Source organism: Coregonus clupeaformis, unplaced genomic scaffold, assembly GCF_020615455.1.
Source record: "Coregonus clupeaformis isolate EN_2021a unplaced genomic scaffold, ASM2061545v1 scaf1180, whole genome shotgun sequence".
Classification (NCBI taxonomy): domain Eukaryota; kingdom Metazoa; phylum Chordata; class Actinopteri; order Salmoniformes; family Salmonidae; genus Coregonus; species Coregonus clupeaformis.
Window position 1 is genome coordinate 101,230 of NW_025534634.1, and position 24,872 is coordinate 126,101.

The following is a 24,872-nucleotide window of genomic DNA, read 5'->3' on the forward strand; positions in this document are numbered from 1 at the left end:
ACATGACATAGCAAGAAGTAAACAGCCTCTCCATCTGCATCAGTTTCAACACATAGGAAAATGTTCACCACAGCCGGGCTGTCATGCCCTCTGCTTGGCGGTGTGTGTGTTATAAATCAGCTCAACATGACGGCTACTGCAGCACGCATGATCATTCATTGCGTGACGCATAGCACATACCTATAAATATGCCACAGCCATCGCTGAACGTTAGGCTACATCCAGAGAGAAATAACATCAAATAATCTAACAACAATTATTTTATCCACGCTATAACACAACCCGTTCTGATTTTTAGGCATATAAACCTATGCTTGTTCGTATTTTCTGTATAGAACGAGAGATCGTTGCCTTTTTATTTGATTTTTTTTTATTTATTTCACCTTTATTTAACCAGGTAACCCGGAGAGCTCGTTGCCTTTAGCACCGTGCTATCGGGGATCCTTGGTCGTTGGGAGTTGTTCTGGTGAAGGTTTGGAGGTTCCCAGATAGCACCGACCGTAGCTCCGGGTCCCCTGGAGGGCAAACGGGTTCGGGAGCCATTCTTTGTGACGTAACTGGCAAGCTAACCAGCTGTTGAACTCAGAAACTGCGGTAGCAGCGGGCTGTAAGAGTGGGAAATAAATGACCGACAGTGACCTCGGCCAAAACGTGTTTAAGCGGATAGGTCTTTACACCCTTTATCAACTGAATAAAGGCGCACATTATCGGTACTAAGAGCGACGAAATATTTTCTACTCGAGTAATTTCTTTAGAAAGAAATGAAGGAGCGTGCCGCAGGGTTAGAGAGCTAGATAGAGACAGCAGCTCTTTGCTTCGTTTCGGTTAGTTTAGTAGCACGCCTGCTATCTTACGTAGCTAGCTAACTGCAACAATGGATAAAGCAAAATCAATTATCGAAAAAAAAGGGTCAGGATCTTGTTATGCCAACGGACTTCGAAGGGGGTTTCATTCTCAGGCTAACAACGGTGGATGCAATGCATACAAATCAAGTGGAAACTGTACTGGTGCCAGTAGCAATGTCGAACACTTCCATCATCTGCATACCTGTGATGTCGAAGCCAATGGGTCCCCTCCTGCGAAAAGATGCAGGTTAAGAAGAAGAGTTGAATCAGTGAAGAGAAACAGACCACGTAAGTGTCACGGACGCTGTCAATGGGGTTTGCTGGTGCAACTTTTGCATTTGGTCATTTCTGTGTTTACTCATCAAATAAATGACAATTTATGTTAGGCAGCTACTTTCTTCGGGGGTTTTCAAACCCCTCCTCTGGGACCCTCAACCGTTCTGTGTATTTTAGCTATTCCACAGCTATCACACCCGATTTAGTCTGTCAACTAATCATCAAGCACTTGATTACCGGTTAATCAGGTGAGTTAGTTTAGGGTTACAACAAAATTGTGATAGGGCCTACGTATGGGGGTCCCCGGGCAGAGGTTTGTGAACCCCTGGGCTACATGTAAATAAAGAAGCTGTATTTAAAGAAGTTGCATAGTCAGCTGGCTATAGGTAGCTATGCATGGTACTGAACGTCTTGCATAATCATATGGTGCCAGGTTGGCGTTCCGGTGAGGCAGCCACGGTGTTTGGTCGATTCACCGTGTGTTGTATACAGGCTGCTGTATGTAGAGATTGTGTCAATTTCCTCTGTGTATATTCTGTCAGTACACCTTGTCTATTGTTGGCAGCACCATTTCACCGAGTCAATTTCCATGGAACGTTATGTGGCGAATAAAACGGATTCTGATAGTGATCAAAGGGTTACTGCTTTAAGCTGTCAGCAAATCATCCTATTAAAGTAGTTTGCTCCTAATCTTAACGATGATGTCCTGGATATGAGCTATTATTAGTTCCAGCCATGTTATTTTGTCATTTAATAGAAAATAAGTGACTCCTTTTTGTTTTTGCAATACTTGCACCGTGATTGTTGTCTTCTGAGTCAGAAGTTGTGCTGAAATCGCTCCTGATAAGAAGGCTTGGCGTACTTCGGCCAATTAGCGGCCGCCCGTATCTCCGCGAGGATGGGCACGGCCCCCGAATGCACGAAATTCCCGTTCCCTGGTTTCTAGAACGCTGTTAGAAGTTAAGTTGGGAGACGAAGTCACAATGCAAGAGTTTATTTGCTGTAACAATATAAACTGGGGAAACAAAGGATTGTAAACACTGATCTTAACTTTGCATGCCTGTATTTTTTTTATTCATAAGTGTGTTTGCATGAACCTGAGCGCATCACTATGAAGCTGATAAGTTGGTTGCTGTTGTTTCCATGACAGTGGAATTTGAGCCTCTCGAAACCCCACCATACAGTGTGATGGAAATAGGGCAAAGTGTTTTTAATTTGTCAGAGTAGATAGGGCTATACTGCACTGCCATTATTTAACAACCTCTGGGACATTGAGAAACATTCTCTCCAGTATTGTTGAGTTTCCTTCTAGTACAAAACATTCACAACATTATGATCCAATGAAGGGTGGGTTCTTGTCTCTTGGTTTGTAATGTAAATCAAGAGGAGAGGTAGACTACACCAGGTTTGGACTCCATTTCAATTCAGAAAGTACACCAAATTCCAATTCAAAAATTATCTCATTGAAAAAGCATTGAAGATAATTGGAATTGGAATGTACTACTTGAATTGAAATGGAATTGACCCCAACCCCTGGGATACATGGTAGACCGTCACGAATCCTGTAGCGTTGACAGGGCAAAGAGAAAAACATTTATAGGGAATAGAAAATTGTCAAAACCTCCTGAACGCCAACAGATATTCAGATTATAAAATAATGTTACCCTCCCACCCCCCCAGCCCCCAACACACACACACACACACTTTCTCAACCCCCTTGTGGCTGCAGAGAGCCATGGCAGGGGAAGGTAAAGGGACACCTTTCACCCACATGTCCTGGCCTGTCTGTCCGTCGCTCTGCCCCTGTATCTGGGGACACACACACACACAGCCCCCTACAGCTTGACAGGGCCTCTGGTGTGGTGACTATCACGTGCCCCTAGCCCTGCTACCTGATAAAGAATGATTCCACTACCTGGGAGGCTGGGTTGCCTGTCACCTAGTAAAAGAAAGGTTGGAACAGTAGACCTTGGTCTCATTCGATCAGTTGGAAGTGAGAGTTGTCTTATTCTTGTTTTTGTTTTATAGTCTTTGCTGGGTTTTTTTTTAAAGGCTCTTTAAATACGATTTTATTATAATTATTACTTCCCTGCATGTTTTCATGGATTCCTATCAGATATGGTATAAGGGCAATTCCATAGTAACGGAAGTACGCTTTGACTCAGTTTTTTCACTTCAAAATGAATGCCAAACAAAAAAACATTGATTTCATGGGTAGGGGTCAGTAAGTTCTGGGAGAGGTGACATTAACTGGAGAGTGAAAGACAGAGGGAGAGGGAGGGGTTGTCCAGACTAAGACTGTGGTTTGACCACCTCACGACAGAAAGACAAAGAAAACAGTGATGAGCTGAACGTAACAGTATGCCAGTGGAAGGGAGGACAGTAGCAGGAGACCCAACTGTGGTTTCTGACTATTATGATTTCCCATTCTAGCCAATTCAGTTGCAGTATTTCTGTTAGAGATTTTTGGGGTTATTACGTTACCAATTTCGTAACGGAATTACAAGATTTAATCACTTAATAGTTGATAAACAAAATTGATATAAGTAAAAACACTATAACTAATTGATAGATCTACCTTTACTTGTTTCTTCTGTGAACTTTCACTATCCTCCCTCCTCATGAAGGAGACAAATTAAAAAATATCTTAATGATATGTGGGTTTTTGGTAACGGAATTAAAAGGCATAAAGCAATATTTCTTCAAACTTACAAAAGGTAAACAACTTCTCCAAAACTAAATATGTGTTGATATTAGTTGGCAGGGGTCTTTAAGTCAACATTGTGTTTTGAATGCATTACTGATACCTTTTTAAGACTTTTTCTGGTGCATGTTCTCTAAGACCCCTTTTCCGTCTGTTTAGAAATCCAATCCTTTATTTACTTGTGCCACATTTGTAAGATGGAAAATGGTTGAAAAAATGTATCTACCTTCATTCCCCAAACATATAGATTCTTAGCTTTCATTTGACACCCAATTTGATATATACTGAACCAAAATATAAACTCAACATGTAAAGTGTTGGTCCCATGTTTCATGAGCTGAAATAAAAGATCCCACAAATGTTCCATATGCACAAAAAGCGTATTTATCTCAAATGTTGTGCACAAATGACATTTACATTTACGTCATTTAGCAGACGCTCTTATCCAGAGCGACTTACAAATTGGTGCATTCACCTTATAGCCAGTGGGATAACCACTTTACAATATGTTTTTTTTTATTTTCTTTATTTGGGGTGGGGTAAGGGGGGGTAGAAGGATTACTTTATCCTATCCCAGATATTCCTTAAAGAGGTGGGGTTTCAAGTGTCTCCGGAAGGTGCTGAGTGACTCCGCTGTCCTGGCGTCGTGAGGGAGCTTGTTCCACCATTGGGGTGCCAGAGCAGCGAACAGTTTTGACTGGGCTGAGCGGGAACTGTGCTTCCGCAGAGGTAAGGGGGCCAGCAGGCCAGAGGTGGATGAACGCAATGCCCTCGTTTGGGTGTAGGGTCTGATCAGAGTCTGAAGGTACGGAGGTGCTGTTCCCCTCACAGCTCCGTAGGCAAGCACCATGGTCTTGTAGCAGATGCGAGCTTCAACTGGAAGCCAGTGGAGTGTGCGGAGGAGCGGGGTGACGTGAGAGAACTTGGGAAGGTTGAACACCAGACGGGCTGCGGCATTCTGGATGAGTTGTAGGGGTTTAATGGCACAGGCAGGGAGCCCAGCCAACAGCGAGTTGCAGTAATCCAGACGGGAGATGACAAGTGCCTGGATTAGGACCTGTGCCGCTTCCTGTGTAAGGCAGGGTCGTACTCTCCGAATGTTGTAGAGCATGAACCTACAGGATCGGGTCACCGCCTTGATGTTAGCGGAAAACGACAGGGTGTTGTCCAGGGTCACGCCAAGGCTCTTCGCACTCTGGGAGGAGGACACAACGGAGTTGTCAACCGTGATGGCGAGATCATGGAACGGGCAGTCCTTCCCCGGGAGGAAGAGCAGCTCCGTCTTGCCGAGGTTCAGCTTGAGGTGGTGATCCGTCATCCACACTGATATGTCTGCCAGCCCTGTTAGTGAGCATTTCTCCTTTGCCAAGATAATCCATCCACCTGACAAGTGTGGCATATCAAGATGATGATTAAACATCATGATCATTACACAGGTGCACCTTGTGCTGGGGACAATACAAGGCCACTCTAAAATGTGCAGTTTTGTCACACAATGCCACAGATGTCTCAAGTTTTGAGGGAGTGTGCAATTGGCATGCTGACTGCAGTAATGTCCACCAGAGCTGTTGCCAGAGAATTTAATGTTAATTTCTCTACCATAAGCCGCCTCCAACGTCGTTTTAGAGAATTTGGCAGTACATAAAACCAGCCTCACAACCGCAGACCATGTGAAACCACGCCAGCCCAGGACCTCCACATCCGGCTTCTTCACCTGCAGGATCGTCTGAGACCAGTCAATCGGACAGCTGATGAAACTGTGGGTTTGCACAACCAAAGAATTTCTGCACAAACTGTCAGAAACCGTCTCAGGGAAGCTCATCTGCATGCTCGTCGTCCTCACCAGGGTCTTGACGTGACTGCAGTTCGGCGTCGTAACTGACTTCAGTGGGCAAATGCACATTGCATTCGGAAAGTATTCAGACCCCTTTTTTCACATTTTGTTACGTTACAGCCTTATTCTAAAGTGGATGAAATTATTTTTTTCCTTCATCAATCTACACACACTACCCCATAATGACAAAGCAAAAACAGGTTTGTTTGAGCAAATTTTTGCATTTACATTTACATAAGTATTCAGACCCTTTTACTCAGTACTTTGTTGAAGCAGCTTTGGCAGCGATTACAGCCTCTAGTCTTCTTGGGTATGACGCTACAAGCTTGGAACACCTGTATTTGGGGAGTTTCTCCCATTCTTCTCGGCAGATCCTCTCAAGCTCTGTCAGGTTGGATGGGGAGCGTTGCTGCACAGCTATTTTCAGGTCTCTCCGGAGATGTTAGACCGGGTTCAAGTCCGGGCTCTGGCTGGGCCACTCAAGGACATTCAGAGACTTTTCCGAAGCCACTCCTGCGTTGTCTTGGCTGTGTGCTTAGGGTCGTTGTCCTGTTGGAAGGTGAACCTTCGCCCCAGTCAGAGGTCCTGAGCGCTCCGGAGCAGGTTTTCATCAAAGATCTCTCTGTACTTTGCTCTGTTCATCCTTCCCTCGATCCTGACTAGTCTCCCAGTCCCTGCCACTGAAAAACATCTCCACAGCATGATGCTGTCACCACCACCTTCACTGAGAGTCCTTTAGGTGCCTTTTGGCAAACTCCAAGCGGGCTGCCATGTGCCTTTTACTGAGGAGTGGCTTCCGTCTGGTCACTCTACCATAACGTCCTGATTGGTGGAGTGCTGCAGAGATGGTTGTCCTTCTGGAAGGTTCTTCCATCTCCACAGAGGAACTGTGGAGCTCTGTCCGAGTGACAATTGGGTTCTTGGTCACCTCCCTGACCAAGGTCCTTCTCCCCCGATTGGCCGGGCAGCCAGCTCTAGGAAGAGTCTTGGTGGTTGTTTAATCCATTTAAGAATGATTGAGGCCACTGTTCTTGGGGACCTTCAATGCTGCAGAAATGTTTTGGTACCCTTCCCCAGATCTGTGCCTCGACACAATCCTGTCTCGGAGCTCTACGGACAATTCCTTCGACCTCATGGCTTGGTTTTTGCTCTGACATGCACTGTCAACTGTGGGACCTTGTATAGACAGGTGTGTGCCTTTCCAAATCATGTCCAATCAATTGAATTTACCACAGGTGGACTCCAATCAAGTTGTAGAAACATCTCAAGGATCATCAATGGAAACAGGATGCACCTGAGCTCAATTTCGAGTCTCATAGCGAAGGGTCTGAATACTTATGTAAATAAGGTATTTCTGCTTTCAGTGGCAATTTTAGCATATAAACCCCCCCCAATTAATTTTTAAAATCATGACAGCAATGCCACTACACAACACAACACATTCATTGCACTATAACGGTGTCAAACGGTGCCCACTAACCTACATAAAGCTGTCCCAACAGCAGAATCCCAACAGCAGAGTCCCAACACCTTACCACCGCTACACCTGGTTATCAGCGGAGCCTCGTCTGGCAGCGAAACAGTTCATTCAGCCTCATTTACTGCCTTTAAAAAAAAACATAGCTGATATGGCTGACTTGCTTAAACAAATGTGGTTTCTACTGACAATTGAGATGTACAAACTATGGCATAAGGGGACGACGAGCGCATAAGAGGGAATCCATAATTCCGATTAAGACATTAATGAGCGAGCTAGGACGGACGTAGTCAATATGACTATTTGTTCAGCACTTTTGAAATGTAGTGCCTGTTGCGCACATCACCCACAATGCAATCTGAGCGGAAGCAGTCAACATTTTGAAATACGCTACATGACCAAAAGTATGTGGACACCTGCTCGTCCAACATCTCATTCCAAAATCATGGGCATTAATATGGAGTTGGTCCTCCTCTTTGCTGCTATAACAGCCTCCACTCTTCTGGGAAGGCTTTCCACTAGATGTTGGAACATTGTTGTGGGGATTTGCTTCCATTCAGCCACAAGAGCATTAGTGAGGTCGGGCACTGATGTTGGGCGATTAGGCCTGGCTCGCAATCGGCGTTCCAGTTCACCCCAAAGGTGTTCGATGGGGTTGAGGTCAGGGCTCTGTGCAGGCCAGTCAAGTTCTTCCACACTTACAGTTGACCGGGGCAGCTCTAGCAGGGCAGAAATTTGACCAACTGACATGTTGGAAAGGTGGCATCCCTATGACGGTGCCACGTTGAAAGCAGTGGTGGAAAAAGTACCCAATTGTCATACTTGAGTAAAAGTAAAGATACCTTAATAGAAAATGACTCATGTAAAAGTGAAAGTCACCCAGTAAAATACTACTTGAGTAAAAGTATTTAGTTTTAAATATACTTAAGTATAAAAATGATATGTAATTCTATGTAATATACTTAAGTATTAAAAGTATAAATAGTTAAACATTCCTTATTTTAAGCAAACCAGACGGCACCATTTTCTTGTTTTTTAAATTTATTTACAGATAGCCAGGGGCACACTCCAACACTCAGACATAATTTACAAATGAAGCATTTGTGTTTAGTGAGTCCTCCAGATCAGAAGCAGTAGGGATGACCAGGGATGTTCTCTTGATAAGCATTGAAAATGTAAGGAGTACTTTTGGGTGTCGGGGAAAATGTATGGAGTAAAAAGTACATAATTTTCTTTAGGAATGTAGTGAAGTAAAAGTTGTCAAAAATATAAATAGTAAAGTACAGATACCCAAAAGTACTACTTAAGTAGTACTTTCAAATATTTTTACTTAAGTACTTTACACCACTGGTTGAAAGTCACTGAGCTCTTCAGTAAGGCTGTGTGCTCGATTTTATACACCTGTCAGCAACAGGTGTGGCTGAAATGGACGAATCCACTAATTTGAAGGGGTTTCCACATAGGAATGTTAAGGGGATTATTTTATAAACACCTTTTTCCTCATATGCCATTGAAACCAGTATTTCTCTCATGTTCTCAACTTTATTTCGTTGTCCAGCAGCCAAAGACACAATCCTAGTCATATTAACAACCAATGCTTGTTGTTGTGTCTAGACTTCTGCCGTGTGCATATTGCTGCGCTTATAATGTGAAGAAATAGCCTAATACTTTATCAACATTTTAAGCTAATTGTTCTGCTCTGTTGCATCAGCCTCATTGCTTTTTAAAGTTATTTTTTTTTAAATGTACAGCGGTTGTATTAATTTGGGATGTATCGCTTCCCACATCTGTCCCAGAGTATGTTTGGAATGTTCCTTTCTTGCACAGGAGGTCGTCAATCTGACCAATAGAATAGGTCAACTTTTGTACTATGGGAGATAGTAGATTGACATAGGCTAGTGCTTTTGCTGTTCGTTAGGCCTACTCATCTTGTTGGCTCACGAAAAGTAAATGTGGACAGTTCTTCTAACATCTTGGTGTGGTCCTCTGTAGCTCAGCTGGTAGAGCACGGCGCTTGTAACGCCAAGGTAGTGGGTTCGATCCCCGGGACCACCCATACACAAAAAAAAAAAAATGTATGCACGCATGACTGTAAGTCGCTTTGGATAAAAGCGACTGCTAAATGGCATATTTATCTTCATATTATGTGCCTCGGAATTTGATAAAGGAGGCGTGCGGTTGCATTCCCGATGTCTGTCTTGACTTGTAGCCTACATCCGAGCTGCGTGCCTGTGAGAAGGACCTGATCACGTGACAGGCATTGGCTAATAAGAATTTAGATATCTGAGCGAGCCATGTGAGCGAGAGGTGCTTCGCACGGCGATTGGCAGCCGAGAGAATGGAATTATGATGATTATATTCAGCCCTAGGGCACAACGGACACTTTGGCAGCAAGGCATGGAATGTTTTAGGGGGCATTAAGAATACTGTTACTGTCTGTCACTGCCTTGCTTTCCAATGGAACAATTGAAATGAAATTAAATTAAATGCATGTGAGGCAGGCTGATTTGGTTCTTTGCTGATGACCGGGAAACAACAGGGTAACGACATGGTAACGACAGGGTAAGGACAGGGAAACAACACGGTAAGGACAGGGTAAGGACAGGGAAACGACAGGGTAAGGACAGGGAAACGACAGGGTAAGGACAGGGAAACAACACGGTAAGGACAGGGTAAGGACAGGGTAACAACGCTGTAATGCATCTCTTGCTTTGCCTTGACAGCCTTCCCCTGGTTCGGGATGGACATCGGCGGTACTCTGGTGAAGCTGGTCTACTTCGAGCCCAAGGACATCACGGCGGAGGAGGAGGAGGAAGAGGTGGAGAGCCTGAAGAGCATCCGTCGCTACCTGACCTCCAACACGGCGTACGGGAAGACGGGCATCCGAGACGTCCACCTGGAGCTGAAGAACCTGACCGTGTGCGGCCGGACAGGCAACCTGCACTTCATCCGCTTCCCTACGCAGGCCATGCACCACTTCATCCAGATGGGCCGAGACAAGAACTTCTCCAGCCTCCACACCACGCTCTGCGCCACTGGCGGAGGGGCCTACAAGTTCGAGAACGACTTCAGAACGGTGAGTGAGAGAATAAGACAACGGGTGACCTGACAACCTTGCAGCCTTGATTCCAGTTAAGGAAGGGGTGTGCTATGTTAGATAAGACATTATTATTATTATTATTGATTTTTTTATTTGCTCTGGACTTGTTGGCCTATGCTTTACTGTACTGGTGTTGCGAAGACAACCTGTGCTGTCAGGCGCTGGGTTGTGGTGCCGGCCGGCTGGGCTTCTCTGTTCTCCGACCGCAGACCTGGTTTGTTTACATAGTCACCTGCTTCCTCAACCCTGACTGAGGTTTGCTTCATGCTCTGATTTGCCTCTGCGTGATTTGCCTCACACCACCACACCCACCACCCCCACCACCACCACCACCACCACCTCTCTCTCTCTCCGCCCCCCCTCTACAGATGGCTGATTTAGAGCTGTTGAAGCTGGATGAGCTTGACTGTCTGATTCGTGGCCTGCTCTACGTGGACTCCGTGAGCTTCAACGGTCACCCTCAGTGTTACTACTTGGAGAACCCGTCAGACACCCAGAACAGTGTGAAGACCCCGTGCAGTCTGGCCAACCCGTTCCCTATGCTGCTGGTCAACATTGGATCTGGGGTTAGCATCCTGGCTGTGTACTCCAAAGACGACTACAAACGGGTCACCGGCACCAGGTAAAGCGCAGGACACAGTGGACATGGATTAACATTTATTTTTATGTTTTTAAAGCCTTGCAAGGTCTGAATTATAATTTATGGTAGTGTTTTAAAATCAGAAATGTTTCAGGACAGTGCTGTTCCCCAGTGCCAGTATCTGCCATGCTTTGACAACAGTCCAAAGCCATTTTACTGATCAGCAGTGAACTGGGTTTCCCCGGATGAATGACCCAAGTGAGAGTTGTTCTCTAGCATGGGGGGAGTCATTGTACAGAAAGGAATTGTAATCTTCAAAAGGCCCCTGATTTTTGTTTTTCTTCATAAGAAGAGAGAATCATCATACGTTGTAATGTCAACAGAGATTACAGAGAAAAGCAATAATTTACAACTCTCTTCTTTGCTGTGAAGAGACAGAATCATTAGATCATTTGTTTTGGTACTGTCCAATATGTAGCTTGTTTTTGGTTGCAGGTTCAGGAATGGTTGAAGAATTGCAACATTTACCTGAAGCTAACTCTTTTAAATCACCCAGCAGTGCTATTTGCAAAGTCATAGTCAATCAATCAATAATATAAAAATACTCTTAGCAAACATTTTGTATCTTTAATTTACAATCTGTAGAAACTATGAGAATAGAAAGGTTCATAACTTTTGTGAAACAGCACAGTTGAAAAAAAAAATATGGCAAATAGAAATCAAAACTGGATGTTGTTCAGAGATAGATGGGAGGGGTTGAGGGTAGCTGAAGGATGGGACTAAAAACAAACAAAAGATAACTATTGTAAAATATACTGTGTCCGTAAAATGTATATAGTATGTATAAGCTGGAAGTAGAAGCCTAAGTGTTGTTGTCCATTAGTTTACTCCAATTAGGGTTAGGGGAAAATAATAAAGGATCAAATAAAAATATATATTTACCCTAAAAATATATGGGGGATTGGAAATGATGCAGACAATTACATTGATGGAAGCCACAATCAATCTTGCAATATTAAAGCTGATCTACGCCCTAAAAGAAATAGGAATTCATAATTTACAGCTGCTGTGCGTCATTCATATTAGCTTTTGTAGTGGAATTGTGACTCACGATGGATAACAGTTAGACTGCTTTATTGTTACCAGCAAGCCAGGTTGAACAACGTCTACGTCAGAAGACAGAGCGCTGCATGCGTACCACGCACCCTAGACAGACACTGCCTGCCTGCTCGTTGCACGAGGACAGTCTATATTTACGGCAGTTCAACCTTGAAACATCTCTAAATAGAAAACGTCGCTGGGATGAAACTGAGATCATGCTGGTATTTGTCATTTTGAAGCTTTCCGTTAACCACGGCCAAGTTATCCTTCTTTGAAAGAGTTAAGTCAGGGTTAGGTTGGTAAAAGGATAACTTGGCCATGGTTAAGTCAGGGTTAGGTTGGTAAAAGGATAACTTGGCCATGTTTAAGTCAGGGTTAGGTTGGTAAAAGGATAACTTGGCCATGGTTAAGTCAGGGTTAGGTTGGTAAAAGGATAACTTGGCCATGGTTAAGTCAGGGTTAGGTTGGTAAAAGGATAACTTGGCCATGGTTAAGTCAGGGTTAGGTTGGTAAAAGGATAACTTGGCCATGGTTAAGTCAGGGTTAGGTTGGTAAAAGGATAACTTGGCCATGGTTAAGTCAGGGTTAGGTTGGTAAAAGGATCCCTTGGCCATGTTTAAGTCAGGGTTAGGTTGGTAAAAGGATAACTTGGCCATGGTTAAGTCAGGGTTAGGTTGGTAAAAGGATAACTTGGCCATGGTTAAGTCAGGGTTAGGTTGGTAAAAGGATCCCTTGGCCATGGTTAAGTCAGGGTTAGGTTGGTAAAAGGATCAGTGGTGGAAAAAGTAAAGATACCTTAATAGAAAATGACTCAAGTGAAAGTGAAAGTCATCCAGTAAAATACTACTTGAGTAGAAGTCTGAAAGTATTTGATTTTAAATATACTTAAGTACCAAAAGTAAATGTAATTTTAAAAATATACTTAAGTATCAAAAGTAAAAGTATAAATCATTTCAAATTCCTTATTAGGCAAACCAGACAGCACAATTGTATTTGTATTTTTTATTTACAGATAGCCAGGGGCACACTCCAATACTCAGACATCATTTACAAACTAAGCATTTGTGTTTAGTGAGTCTGCCAGATCAGAGGCAGTAGGGATGACCAGGGATGTTCTCTTGATAAGTGCGTGAATTGGACCATTTTCCTGTCCTGCTAAGCATTCAAAATGTAACAAGTACTTTGGGTGTCATGGAAAATGTATGGAGTAAAAAGTACATTATTTTCTTTAGGAATGTAGTGAAGTAAACGTTGTCAAATATATAAATAGTAAAGTAAAGTACAGATACCCTGAAAAACTACTTAAGTAGTACTTTAAAGTATTTTTACTTAAGTATTTAAAGTATTTTTACTTAAGTATTTACACCACTGAAAATGATAACTTGGCCGTGGTTAAGTCAGGGTTAGGTGACAGCTCCTGAGGTCTTGTGACAGTTCCTGAGTGCTTTGGTTCAGCTTACAGTTCATATTTGACCTGTTCTGCCTACCCCCACAAACTCTCCCTGTCTCAGGCTGTCTCAGGCTGAGAGGGGACGCACTGTTGTACGTTCATTCAGAACCACTTTCCATGACGTTTCCCCAACATAAGGGACGAAACCGTAACTTGAAGTGTACATGTGTGTAACTACAAAATGTCACACGTTTCCCATTTGATGTCAAAAGCCCATTGACGTTCCTGTGCCTGATCCCTTCTCTGTGTCCTCCCCTCAGTCTTGGTGGGGGAACGTTCCTAGGCCTGTGCTGCTTGCTGACGGGGTGTGAGACGTTTGAAGAGGCGCTGGATATGGCTAGCAGAGGGGACAGCAGCAATGTGGACAAGCTGGTGAAGGATATCTACGGAGGAGACTATGAGCGCTTCAACCTCCAAGGATCTGCTGTGGCCTCCAGGTGAGCGAGGGACCACTCAGTACTGGGGCATTATACTGGATCTACCATGATAATATATGTACCATTTATATATCTACCATGATAATATATACACTGAACAAAAATATAAACGCAACGTGAAACAATTTCAAATATTTAAGGAAGTCAGTCAATTTAAATAAATAAATTAGGCCCTAATCTATGGACTTCACATAACTGGGAATACAGATATGCATCTGTTGGTCACAGATACCTTAAAGGTAGGGGCGTGGATCAGAAAACCAGTCAGTATCTGGTGTGACCACCATTTGCCTCATGCAGTGCGACACATCTCCTTCACACAGAGTTGATCAGACTGTTGATTGTGGCCTGTGGAATGTTGTCCAAGGAACGGTCCATAGAGCTCCGAGAGAGAATTGTGATGAGGCAGATATCTGTGGAAGGGCATAAAACAATTTCTAGAGTGAAGGTTTCCAAGAGCCCAGTGGTCTCCATCGTTGGGAAATGGAAAAAAATGTCGATCTACCCAGACTCTGCCTAGAGCTGGCCGTCCGACCAAGCTGAGCAACCGGGCAAGAAGGGAGGTGATCACTCCGATAGAACTAGAGTTCCTACGGCTGAGATGGGAGAACCTGCCAGAAGGACAAGTCTCTACAGCACTTCACCAATCTGGACTTTACGGTCAGACGGAAGCCACTTCTGAGAAAAATACAAATGACAGCACGCCTGGAGTTTGCAAAAAGGCTCAGAAAGAAAGACTCGGATCATAAGGCGAAAATATTCTGTGGTCTGATGAGACAAAAATTAAACTATTTTGCCTGAATGCAAAGGGCTATGTCTGGAGAACACCAGGTATAGCTCATCACCAGTATAACACCATCCCTACCGTGAAGCATGGTGGTGGCAGCGTCATGCTATGGGGATGCTTTTCAGCAGCAGGGACTGGGAGACTGGTAAGGTCAGAGGGAACAATTAATGGAGCCAAATACAGGCAAATTCTTGATGAAAACCTGCTTCAGAGTGTAAGCGACCTTAGACTGGGGTGAAGATTTACGTTCCAACAGGACAATGACTACAAGCATACAGCGAAAGCAACGCTGGAATGGCTTCAGAAAACAGGAGGTTGGTGGCACCTTAATTGGGGAGGACAGGCTCATGGTATCAGCAGGCCAGTCAAGTTCTTCCACACCAATCTCGCTTTGTGCACTGGGGCATTGTCATGCCGAAACAGGAAAGGGCCTTCCCCAAACTGTTGCCACAAAGTTGGAAGCACAGAATCGTCTAGAAAGTCATTGTATTCTGTAGCGTTAAGATTTCCTTTCACTGGAACTAAGGGGCCTAGCCCGAACCATGAAAAACAGCCCCAGACCATTATTCCTCCTCCACCAAACTTTACAGTTGGCACTATGCATTCGGGCAGGTAGCGTTCTCCTGGCATCCGCCAAACCCAGATTTGTCCGTCGGACAGCCAGATGGTGAAGCGTGAATCATCACTACAGAGAATGCGTTTCCACTGCTCCAGAGTCCAATGGCGGCGAGCTTTACACCACTCCATCCTATGCTTGGCATTGCGTATGGTGATCTTAGGCTTGTGTGCGGCTGCTTGGCCATGGAAACCCATTTCATGAAGCTCCCGACGAACAGCTCTTGTGTTTTGACGTTGCTTCCAGAGGCAGTTTGGAACTCGGTAGTGAGTGTTGCAACAGAGGACAGACGGGGGCAGAAATTTGACGAACTGACTTGTTGGAAAGGTGGCATCCTATGACTGTGCCACGTTGAAAGTCACTGAGCTCATCAGTAAGGCCATTCTACTGCCAATGTTTGTCTATGGAGATTGAATGGCTGTGTGCTCGATTTTATACATCTGTCAACAATGGGTGTGGCTGAATTAGCCGAATCCACTAATTTGAAGGGGTGTCCACATCCTTTTTTGTATGTGTGTATATATATATGTGTATACAGCTCTGGAGAAAAATTAAGAGACCACTGCAAAATGATAAGTTTCTCTGGCTTTACTATTTATAGGTATGTGTTTGGGTAAAAATAACATTTTGTTTTATTCTATAAACTAATGACAACATTTCTCCCAAATTCCAAATAACAATATTGTCATTTAGAGCATTTATTTGCAGAAAATGACAACTGGTCAAAATAACAAAAAATATGCAGTGTTGTCAGATCTCGAATAATGCAAAGAAAATAAGTTCATGTTCATTTTTAAACAACACAATACTAATGTTTTAACTTAGAGTTCAGAAATCAATATTTCGTGGAATAACCCTGATTTTCAATCACAGCTTTCATGCGTCTTGGCATGCTCTCCACCAGTCTTTCACATTGATGTTGGGTGACTTTATGCCACTCCTGGCGCAAAAATGCAAGCAGCTCGGCTTTGTTTGATGGCTTGTGACCATCCATCTTCCTCTTGATCACATTCCAGAAGTTTTCAATGGGGTTCAGGTCTGGAGATTGGGCTGGCCATGACAGCGGTCAATCAAGGTGGTCCTCCATCCACACCTTGATTGACCTGGCTGTGTGGCATGGCGCATTGTCCTGCTGGAAAAACCAATCCTCAGAGTTGGGGAACAATGTCAAAGCAAAAGGAAGCAAGTTTTCTTCCAGGACAACCTTGTACATGGCTTGATACATGCGTCCTTCACAAAGACAAATCTGCCCGATTCCAGCCTTGCTGAAGAACCCCCAGATCATCATGCACTATAGCCTATTTATTGCCTTACCTCCATAACTTGCTACATTTGCACACACTGTATATATATTTTCTGTTGTATTTTTGACTTTATGTTTTTTACCCCATATGTAACTCTGTGTTGTTTTTATCGCACTGCTTTGCTTTATCTTGGCCAGGTCGCAGTTGTAAATGAGAACTTGTTCTCAACTGGCTTACCTGGTTAAATAAAGGTGAAAAATAAATAAATTTTAAAAAATCACCGATCCTCCACGAAATTTCACAGTGGGTGCGAGACACTGTGGCTTGTAGGCCTCTCCAGATCTCCGTCTAACCATTAGATGACCAGGTGTTGGGCAAAGCTGAAAATTGGACTCATCAGAGAAGATGACCTTACTCCAGTCCTCTACGGTCCAATCCTTATGGTCTTTTGCAAACCTCAGCCTGGCTCTTCTTTGCTTCTCATTGATGAAGGGCTTTTTTCTAGCTTTGCACAACTTCAGCCCTGCCCCTAGGAGCCTGTTCCGAACCGTCCTCGCCGTGCACTTCACCCCAGCTGCCGTTTGCCATTCTTTTTGTAGGTCACTTGATGTCATCCTACGGTTGTGGAGTGACATTCAAATGAGTTAGCGGTCATCCGCCAAACCACTGTCTCGCACCCACTGTGATATTTGGTGGAGGATCGGTGATGATCTGTGGGTGCTTCAGCAAGGCTGGAATCGGGCAGATTTGTCTTTGTGAAGGATGCATGAATCAAGCCACGTACAAGGTTGTACTGGAAGAAAACTTGTTAATTTTACCCAAACACATACCTATAAATAGTAAAACCAGAGAAACTGATAATTTTGCAGTGGTCTCTTAATTTTTTCCAGAGCTATATATATATATATATATAGTTGAAGTCGGAAGTTTACATACACCTTAGCCAAATACATTTAAACTCAGTTTTTCACAATTCCTGACATTTAATCCTAGTAAAAAGTCCCTGTCTTAGGTCAGTTAGGATCACCACTTTATTTTAAGAATGTGAAATGTCCAAATAATAGTAGAGAGAATGATTTATTTCAGGTTTTATTTATTTCATCACATTCCCAGTGGGTCAGAAGTTTACATACACTCAATTAGTATTTGGTAGCATTGCCTTTAAATTGTTTAACTTGGGGTCAAACGTTTCGGGTAGCCTTCCACAAGCTTCCCACAATAAGTTAGGTGAATTTTGGCCCATTCCTCCTGACAGAGCTGGTGTAACTGAGTCAGGTTTGTAGGCCTCCTTGCTTGCACACGCTTTTTCAGTTCTGCCCACAAATGTTCTATAGGATTGAGGTCAGGGTTTTATGTTAATGGCCACTCCAATACCTTGACTTTGTTGTCCTTAAGCCATTTTGCCACAACTTTGGAAGTATGCTTGGGGTCATTGTCCATTTGGAAGACCCATTTGCGACCAAGCTTTAACTTCCTGACTGATGTCTTGAGATGTTGCTTCAATATATCCACATAATTTTCCTTCCTCATGATGCCATCTATTTTGTGAAGTGCACCAGTCCCTCCTGCAGCAAAGCACCCCCACAGCATGATGCTGCCACCCCCGTGCTTCACGGTTGGGATGGTGTTCTTCGGCTTGCAAGCGTCCCCCTTTTTCCTCCAAACATAACGATGGTCATTATGGCCAAACTGTTCTATTTTAGTTTCATCAGACCAGAGGACATTTCTCCAAAAAGTACAATCTTTGTCCCCATGTGCAGTTGCAAACCGTAGTCTGACTTTTTTTATGGCGGTTTTGGAGCAGTGGCTTCTTCCTTGCTGAGCGGCCTTTCAGGTTATGTCGATATAGGACTTGTTTTACTGTGGATATAGATAATGTTGTACCTGTTTCCTCCAGCATCTTCACAAGGTCCTTTGCTGTTGCTCTGGGATTGATTTGCACATTTCACACCAAAGTACGTTCATCTCTAGGAGACAGAACGTGTCTCCTTCCTGAGCGGTATGACGGCTGCGTGGTCCCATGGTGTTTATACTGTTTGCACAGATGAACGTGGTACCTTCTGGCGTTTGGAAATTGCTCCCAAGGATGGACCAGACTAGTGGAGGTCTACAATTTTTTTCCCAAAGTTGATTTATTTTGATTTTCCCATGATGTCAAGCAAAGAGGCACTGGGTTTGAAGGTAGGCCTTGAAATACATCCACAGGTACACCTCCAATTGACTCAAATGATGTCAATTAGCCTATCAGAAGCTTCTAAAGCCATGACATCATTTTTCTGGAATTGTCCATGCTGTTTAAAGGCACAGTCAACTTAGTGTATGTAAACTTCCGACTTCAAGTGTGTGTGTGTGTGTGTGTGTGTGTGTGTGTGTATATATGTATGTGTGTGTATTTAACCATAAACTTAATTGTTATGGTAGTTAATTAACTGTAAAAGCACTGCAAAACGCAATGTAGGTTAAGTAATGGTGTCCTTGTCCCAGAGGTGATCTCCGGCCTTTGACCTTGTGTTACGATGTTCAATTCTCTTTTAATTCTTAACAAAACAAACTCTTATTGGTATTGTTTAAATTAAAGAAGGATTTTGTCAATTCTTATAAAGACATCCTTGTGATTTCTTATGTTGTTTTGTTCTTTAAACCCACAGCTTTGGTCACATGATGAGCAAGGAGAAACGAGACTCCATCAGCAAAGAGGACCTGGCCCGGGCTATGCTAGTCACCATCACCAATAACATAGGTTCCATTGCACGCATGTGTGCCGTCAACGAGGTAACCACACACACACATTCTCCCTGCAGTTTGCGATATATTAACATTCATTCACTCAGTTATGTTTTCAGGAGAAGGAATTGTCTAAAGGGCTTATTTGCATTTACATTTTTGCATTTTAGTCAGTTATCCAGAGCGACTTAGTCAGTGCATTCATCTTAAGGTAGTGTAACCGGTGTCAAATGGCTAGCTAGTTAGCGGTGCGCGATGGTGGCGTTTCAGTCGGTGACGTCACTCGCTCTGAGACCTTGAAGTAGTTGTTTCCCTTGTTCTGCAAGAGCCGCGGGTTTTGTGGAGCGACGGGTAACGATGCTTCGTGGGAGGCAGTTGATGATGTGTTCAGGGGGTCCCTGGTTCGAGCCCAGGTTGGGGCGAGGAGAGGGAAGGAAGCATTACTGTCACAGTAGCTAGGTGAGACAACCACATTTCAGTCTTTTGGGTGGTTTTCTGTATGCGTTCAGCTTCTTTACAGTGTTGCCTTGTGGCATGGTGATCAAGCAGCGTTCTTTACAGTGTTGCCTTGTGGCATGGTGATCAAGCAGCGTCCTTTACAGTGTTGCCTTGTGGCATGGTGATCAAGCAGCGTTCTTTACAGTGTTGCCTTGTGGCATGGTGATCAAGCAGCGTCCTTTACAGTGTTGCCTTGTGGCATGGTGATCAAGCAGCGTTCTTTACAGTGTTGCCTTGTGGCATGGTGATCAAGCAGCGTCCTTTACAGTGTTGCCTTGTGGCATGGTGATCAAGCAGCGTCCTTTACAGTGTTGCCTTGTGGCATGGTGATCAAGCAGCGTCCTTTACAGTGTTGCCTTGTGGCATGGTGATCAAGCAGCGTCCTTTACAGTGTTGCCTTGTGGCATGGTGATCAAGCAGCGTCCTTTACAGTGTTGCCTTGTGGCATGGTGATCAAGCAGCGTTCTTTACAGTGTTGCCTTGTGGCATGGTGATCAAGCAGCGTCCTTTACAGTGTTGCCTTGTGGCATGGTGATCAAGCAGCGTTCTTTACAGTGTTGCCTTGTGGCATGGTGATCAAGCAGCGTCCTTTACAGTGTTGCCTTGTGGCATGGTGATCAAGCAGCGTCCTTTACAGTGTTGCCTTGTGGCATGGTGATCAAGCAGCGTTGTACAGGGCTGTCAAAGCCCACAGACAAAGGCAGAGAGGCTGACACATAAAAGCTTTAATAAAATAAGTGACACTAGCAAGAGCAGTGTGCGTGTTTCTCTTTTCTTTGAAGTTCTCACGTTGTTCCCACACACCCGCTACAGGATCACCCCGATGTGGGGGTGCTTTTTTACATCTGGTGTCAGTGATAGTATAGACAGGACAATAAGTGCAAGGCAGTTCAGTTCAACACCAACACAACAGCACAGATACAGATGCTGTATCTAGCATTTCGAGGTCCAACTGGCTTCCTTCTCAGCTCCGGCCTTGTACATTAAACATTGGTTACAGGGCCGAGGTACAGCAGACTTCTGTCTTTTAGCACCACTTTGTGGTAATCATGAGTACTTATTTATTCATCCCTATTGGCTGTTGGTATTTGGTGTTTTATTAGGATCCCCATTGGCTGTTGGTATTTGGTGTTTTATTAGGATCTCCATTGGCTGTTGGTGTTTTATTAGGATCCCCATTGGCTGTTGGTATTTGGTGTTTTATTAGGATCCCCATTGGCTGTTGGTATTTGGTGTTTTATTAGGATCCCCATTGGCTGTTGGTGTTTTATTAGGATCCCCATTGGCTGTAGGTGTTTTATTAGGATCCCCATTGGCTGTAGGTGTTTTATTAGGATCCCCATTGGCTGTTGGTATTTTATTAGGATCTCCATTGGCTGTAGGTGTTTTATTAGGATCCCCATTGGCTGTTGGTATTTTATTAGGATCCCCATTGGCTGTAGGTGTTTTATTAGGATCCCCATTGGCTGTTGGTATTTTATTAGGATCTCCATTGGCTGTAGGTGTTTTATTAGGATCTCCATTGGCTGTAGGTGTTTTATTAGGATCCCCATTGGCTGTTGGTATTTTATTAGGATCCCCATTGGCTGTTGGTATTTTGTGTTTTATTAGGATCCCCATTGGCTGTTGGTATTTTATTAGGATCCCCATTGGCTGTAGGTGTTTTATTAGGATCCCCATTGGCTGTTGGTATTTTATTAGGATCCCCATTGGCTGTAGGTGTTTTATTAGGATCCCCATTGGCTGTTGGTATTTTATTAGGATCTCCATTGGCTGTTGGTATTTGGGTATTTTATTAGGATCTCCATTGGCTGTTGGTATTTGGGTATTTTATTAGGATCTCCATTAGCTGTTGGTATTTGGGTATTTTATTAGGATCTCCATTAGCTGTTGGTATTTGGGTATTTTATTTGGATCTCCATTAGCTGTTGGTATTTTATTAGGATCTCCATTAGCTGTTGGTATTTTATTAGGATCTCCATTAGCTGTTGGTATTTTATTAGGATCTCCATTAGCTGTTGGTATTTGGGTATTTTATTAGGATTCTCATTAGCTGTTGCAAAAGCAGCAGCTACTCTTCCTGGGGTCCACACAGAACAAGAAACATGACATAATACAGAACATTAATAGACAAGAACAGCTCAAGGACAGAACTACATCAATAAAAAAAAAGAAATACAATGTTTCGGGAGTTCTGTTATGACCTGTATATTGACTGTCTCTGCGTGTTTTGGATACATTACATATTTTGCATTAAAATGACATCACTACTATGACGTTTTCACTTTCAGAAAATCGAGAGAGTTGTGTTTGTTGGGAATTTCTTACGGATCAACACCGTGTCTACTAAGCTGCTGGCCTACGCCATGGACTTCTGGTCAAAGGGGCAACTGAAGGCCTTGTTCTTAGAACACGAGGTAGAGCACTGAGTTTGGATTTTAGATTCTGTCAGACTGAATTTAAACAAAGTTGTCAACTCCTACCCCATCGCTCCCGGATTTCATAATCATAATTTGAGTATTAGTAATAATCCTATATTTGTATGTTTTTCTGTAGGGATATTTTGGAGCGGTTGGGGCGTTACTGGAGCTGCTGAAGTCGTCTGAGGAGCCGTGACGATATGACCACATCCTCCCTCAAGAAGCTGCCGAAAAGCCGCCACAGGAAACCGGAAAAAAATAAAACTGGGAAAAGCCATTTAATAATTTAACAACTCCTAAATATATTTTAACTCCCTCCCCGTAAAATCCTCTCAAATAGAGGTGTTTAAATAACTAATGTAATGTCTCATGTCATGAACCCTGGGAGGCAGGTAAGTGCTAAGGGTCACAGGGACGGTGTTAGTTCTTGGTACTGTGTGTAAATACCTATTTTTCGTAATTCTAGAGTGCACTAAAGCCAAAACCTGCTGAGATTTTACCTGTGTGACAGGAGTCTGCAGTCAGTCCAGTTACGTCTTAGGAAAGTGAGTTTCTCTCAATATATATAAATATTGCCTTGTCTGCCGATGTTGTGTTCTGTCCATCTATGTGAAAAAGGCGGACATGGGGAAAGGGTTTAGATACATTCGTATCAAATGAAGGGACCAAGAGGCTGATTCATCATCATTGACCGGTTCTTTAATTCAGCGTGTCACAACAAGGGTCCCACTCTCCTCTGTCGCCATCATCATAGCTTTATTATCACAGCATGGTTAACAGTAATGGGGTGTTTTAAAAACCATTGGTTCACCAGCCTCTTCAAACTCTAGTCTCTTTTAGTGATGAAGTTCTGTGATGTTGTTGGTATGTCTGTCACGTTTCAAGATATGTGTTATGATCTTGATACTTTGGTTGTTTTGAGACGCTGCACTACAAAAGCTGAACTATGAGTCCGGTACAAGTGTCCACCTTCTGTTTGTTTCACACCCCGATCCTCCCCAAAACCTGGACCATGACGACACCCACTCTACAGCCGGTGATGTTGTAGAATCGCCTAGTGTTTGAATTGCCTAGTAAGGACTGTTTTTTTTTTTGTGGTGTTTTATCTAACATAGTTGTAAGAAAGGTACACAACTACTGGCAGCAGTTAGTCTATATAGTGATTTAAGTATTTTATCTTATGTCAGTGTGGGAGTTCCTCTCCCAGTGCAAAGGGTCCATTACCTGCAGTTTGGACAAGAAATCTCTCTTTTGGCCCCCAAGCAATTCCCGTAGCTGCTATCAGTTTTCTTGTTTTAGTCATCAGTTAAAGCTAGTCAATTGAAGGACCACCACACTAGACATGTATTACCTGTTGGCCTAGGTATTTCAAATAGCAGCAAGTAGTCAAAGAACTTCTATCATAATGACCTCATAAAACATTACATAAAACATTGCCTTGGCACCTCCTGTGTTAGAATAAAACTGTTGCATTCAATGTCTCAACCTTTGCTATTATGACATCACAGAATGTTCTGTTGTGTTTGTCTTTTGCTATTATGACATCACAGAATGTTCTGTTGTGTTTGTCTTTTGCTATTATGACATCACAGAATGTTCTGTTGTGTTTGTCTTTTGCTATTATGACATCACAGAATGTTCTGTTGTGTTTGTCTTTTGCTATTATGACATCACAGAATGTTCTGTTGTGTTTGTCTTTTGCCTTCCTCCTCTCCCTGTTGGTTAATGGCCTCAGCCTGTCAGGTGGCACTGTTGTCAAACTTGTTAGCAGTTTACTTACTGGCTACTCTGTGCCACCCTCTTCTCAACTCAAACCTGTTTGTTGCCTTTGTTTTTACTAGAACTAAGTTTCTGTGCCACCCCTCTCTTCTTCTTCTCTTCATGTAAAGTGTTTACAGTTCAGCGTGGTTGTTTTGTGAAGGCTCCAGTTAGACCTATGTGAAATGAGAGTCCCACTGTAACCAGCTGCCACATGGAGTTTAGTGAGGTTAGTAGATGGTATCATTCATCTGGGATTCTGACTTTATTTCATAAAGATCTTTCTATTTTCTTCTTATTCCTTTTGGGTGATTTTTCAAATGTTGATTTTGTGGTTTTCTGTATTGTTTGTTGTTTTTGGCTCAGTTATTGCAAGTATCCCCTGTTCACATTTGCATGTATGCTCTTATGAAGTTGACATTAGGCCTTGGTACTAGTCTGGATCAATGGCTACATTTGGGATTACCATTTAAATATTTATGACCCCCAATATTTTTATATTATATTTACACCCAATAGCAGCTCCCAATTTATATTATATTTATTGAGGTATCATATCTACTGATACGATGAAATGAAGTGTTGAAACACCTCAAGCCTCCGAAACAATGTCCTGTAAAGATGCGTCAGTAACTGCTAAATGGCTTATTATTATTTATTATAACTGTCCTCCCTGTGCTGTGTGAAGGTAGTATTATGTAATGACGTTTCTCTGTACTTCCAAACATTTACATTTTAGTCATTTAGCAGACACTCTTATCCAGAGCGACTTACAGTTAGTGAGTGCATACATTATTTATTTATTTATTATTTTTTCATACTGGCCCCCCGTGGGAATCGAACCCACAACCCTGGCGTTGCAAACGCCATGCTCTACCAACTGAGCTACATCCCCTGCCGGCCATTCCCTCCCCTACCCTGGACGACGCTGGGCCAATTGTGCGCCTCCCCCATGGGGTCTCCCGGTCGCGGCCGGCTACGACAGAGCCTCAAATTTCCTGGCAAGTTAAATTGTTGAGTC

At 43.3% G+C, this 24,872-nt stretch overlaps 1 protein-coding gene across 1 annotated transcript; it reads left to right on the plus strand.

Moving 5' to 3' along the window:
- The first annotated feature begins 208 nt into the window (after positions 1-208).
- On the plus strand, positions 209-24,646 carry LOC121547885 (pantothenate kinase 3). Its single transcript, XM_041859310.2, has 7 exons — positions 209-1,133; positions 9,860-10,212; positions 10,605-10,858; positions 13,628-13,804; positions 19,100-19,223; positions 21,965-22,090; positions 22,230-24,646. Exons 1-7 carry the CDS (start codon positions 875-877, stop codon positions 22,287-22,289), a joined length of 1,353 nt encoding a protein of 450 aa, XP_041715244.2. The 5' UTR covers positions 209-874; the 3' UTR covers positions 22,290-24,646.
- The last annotated feature ends 226 nt before the right edge of the window (positions 24,647-24,872 follow it).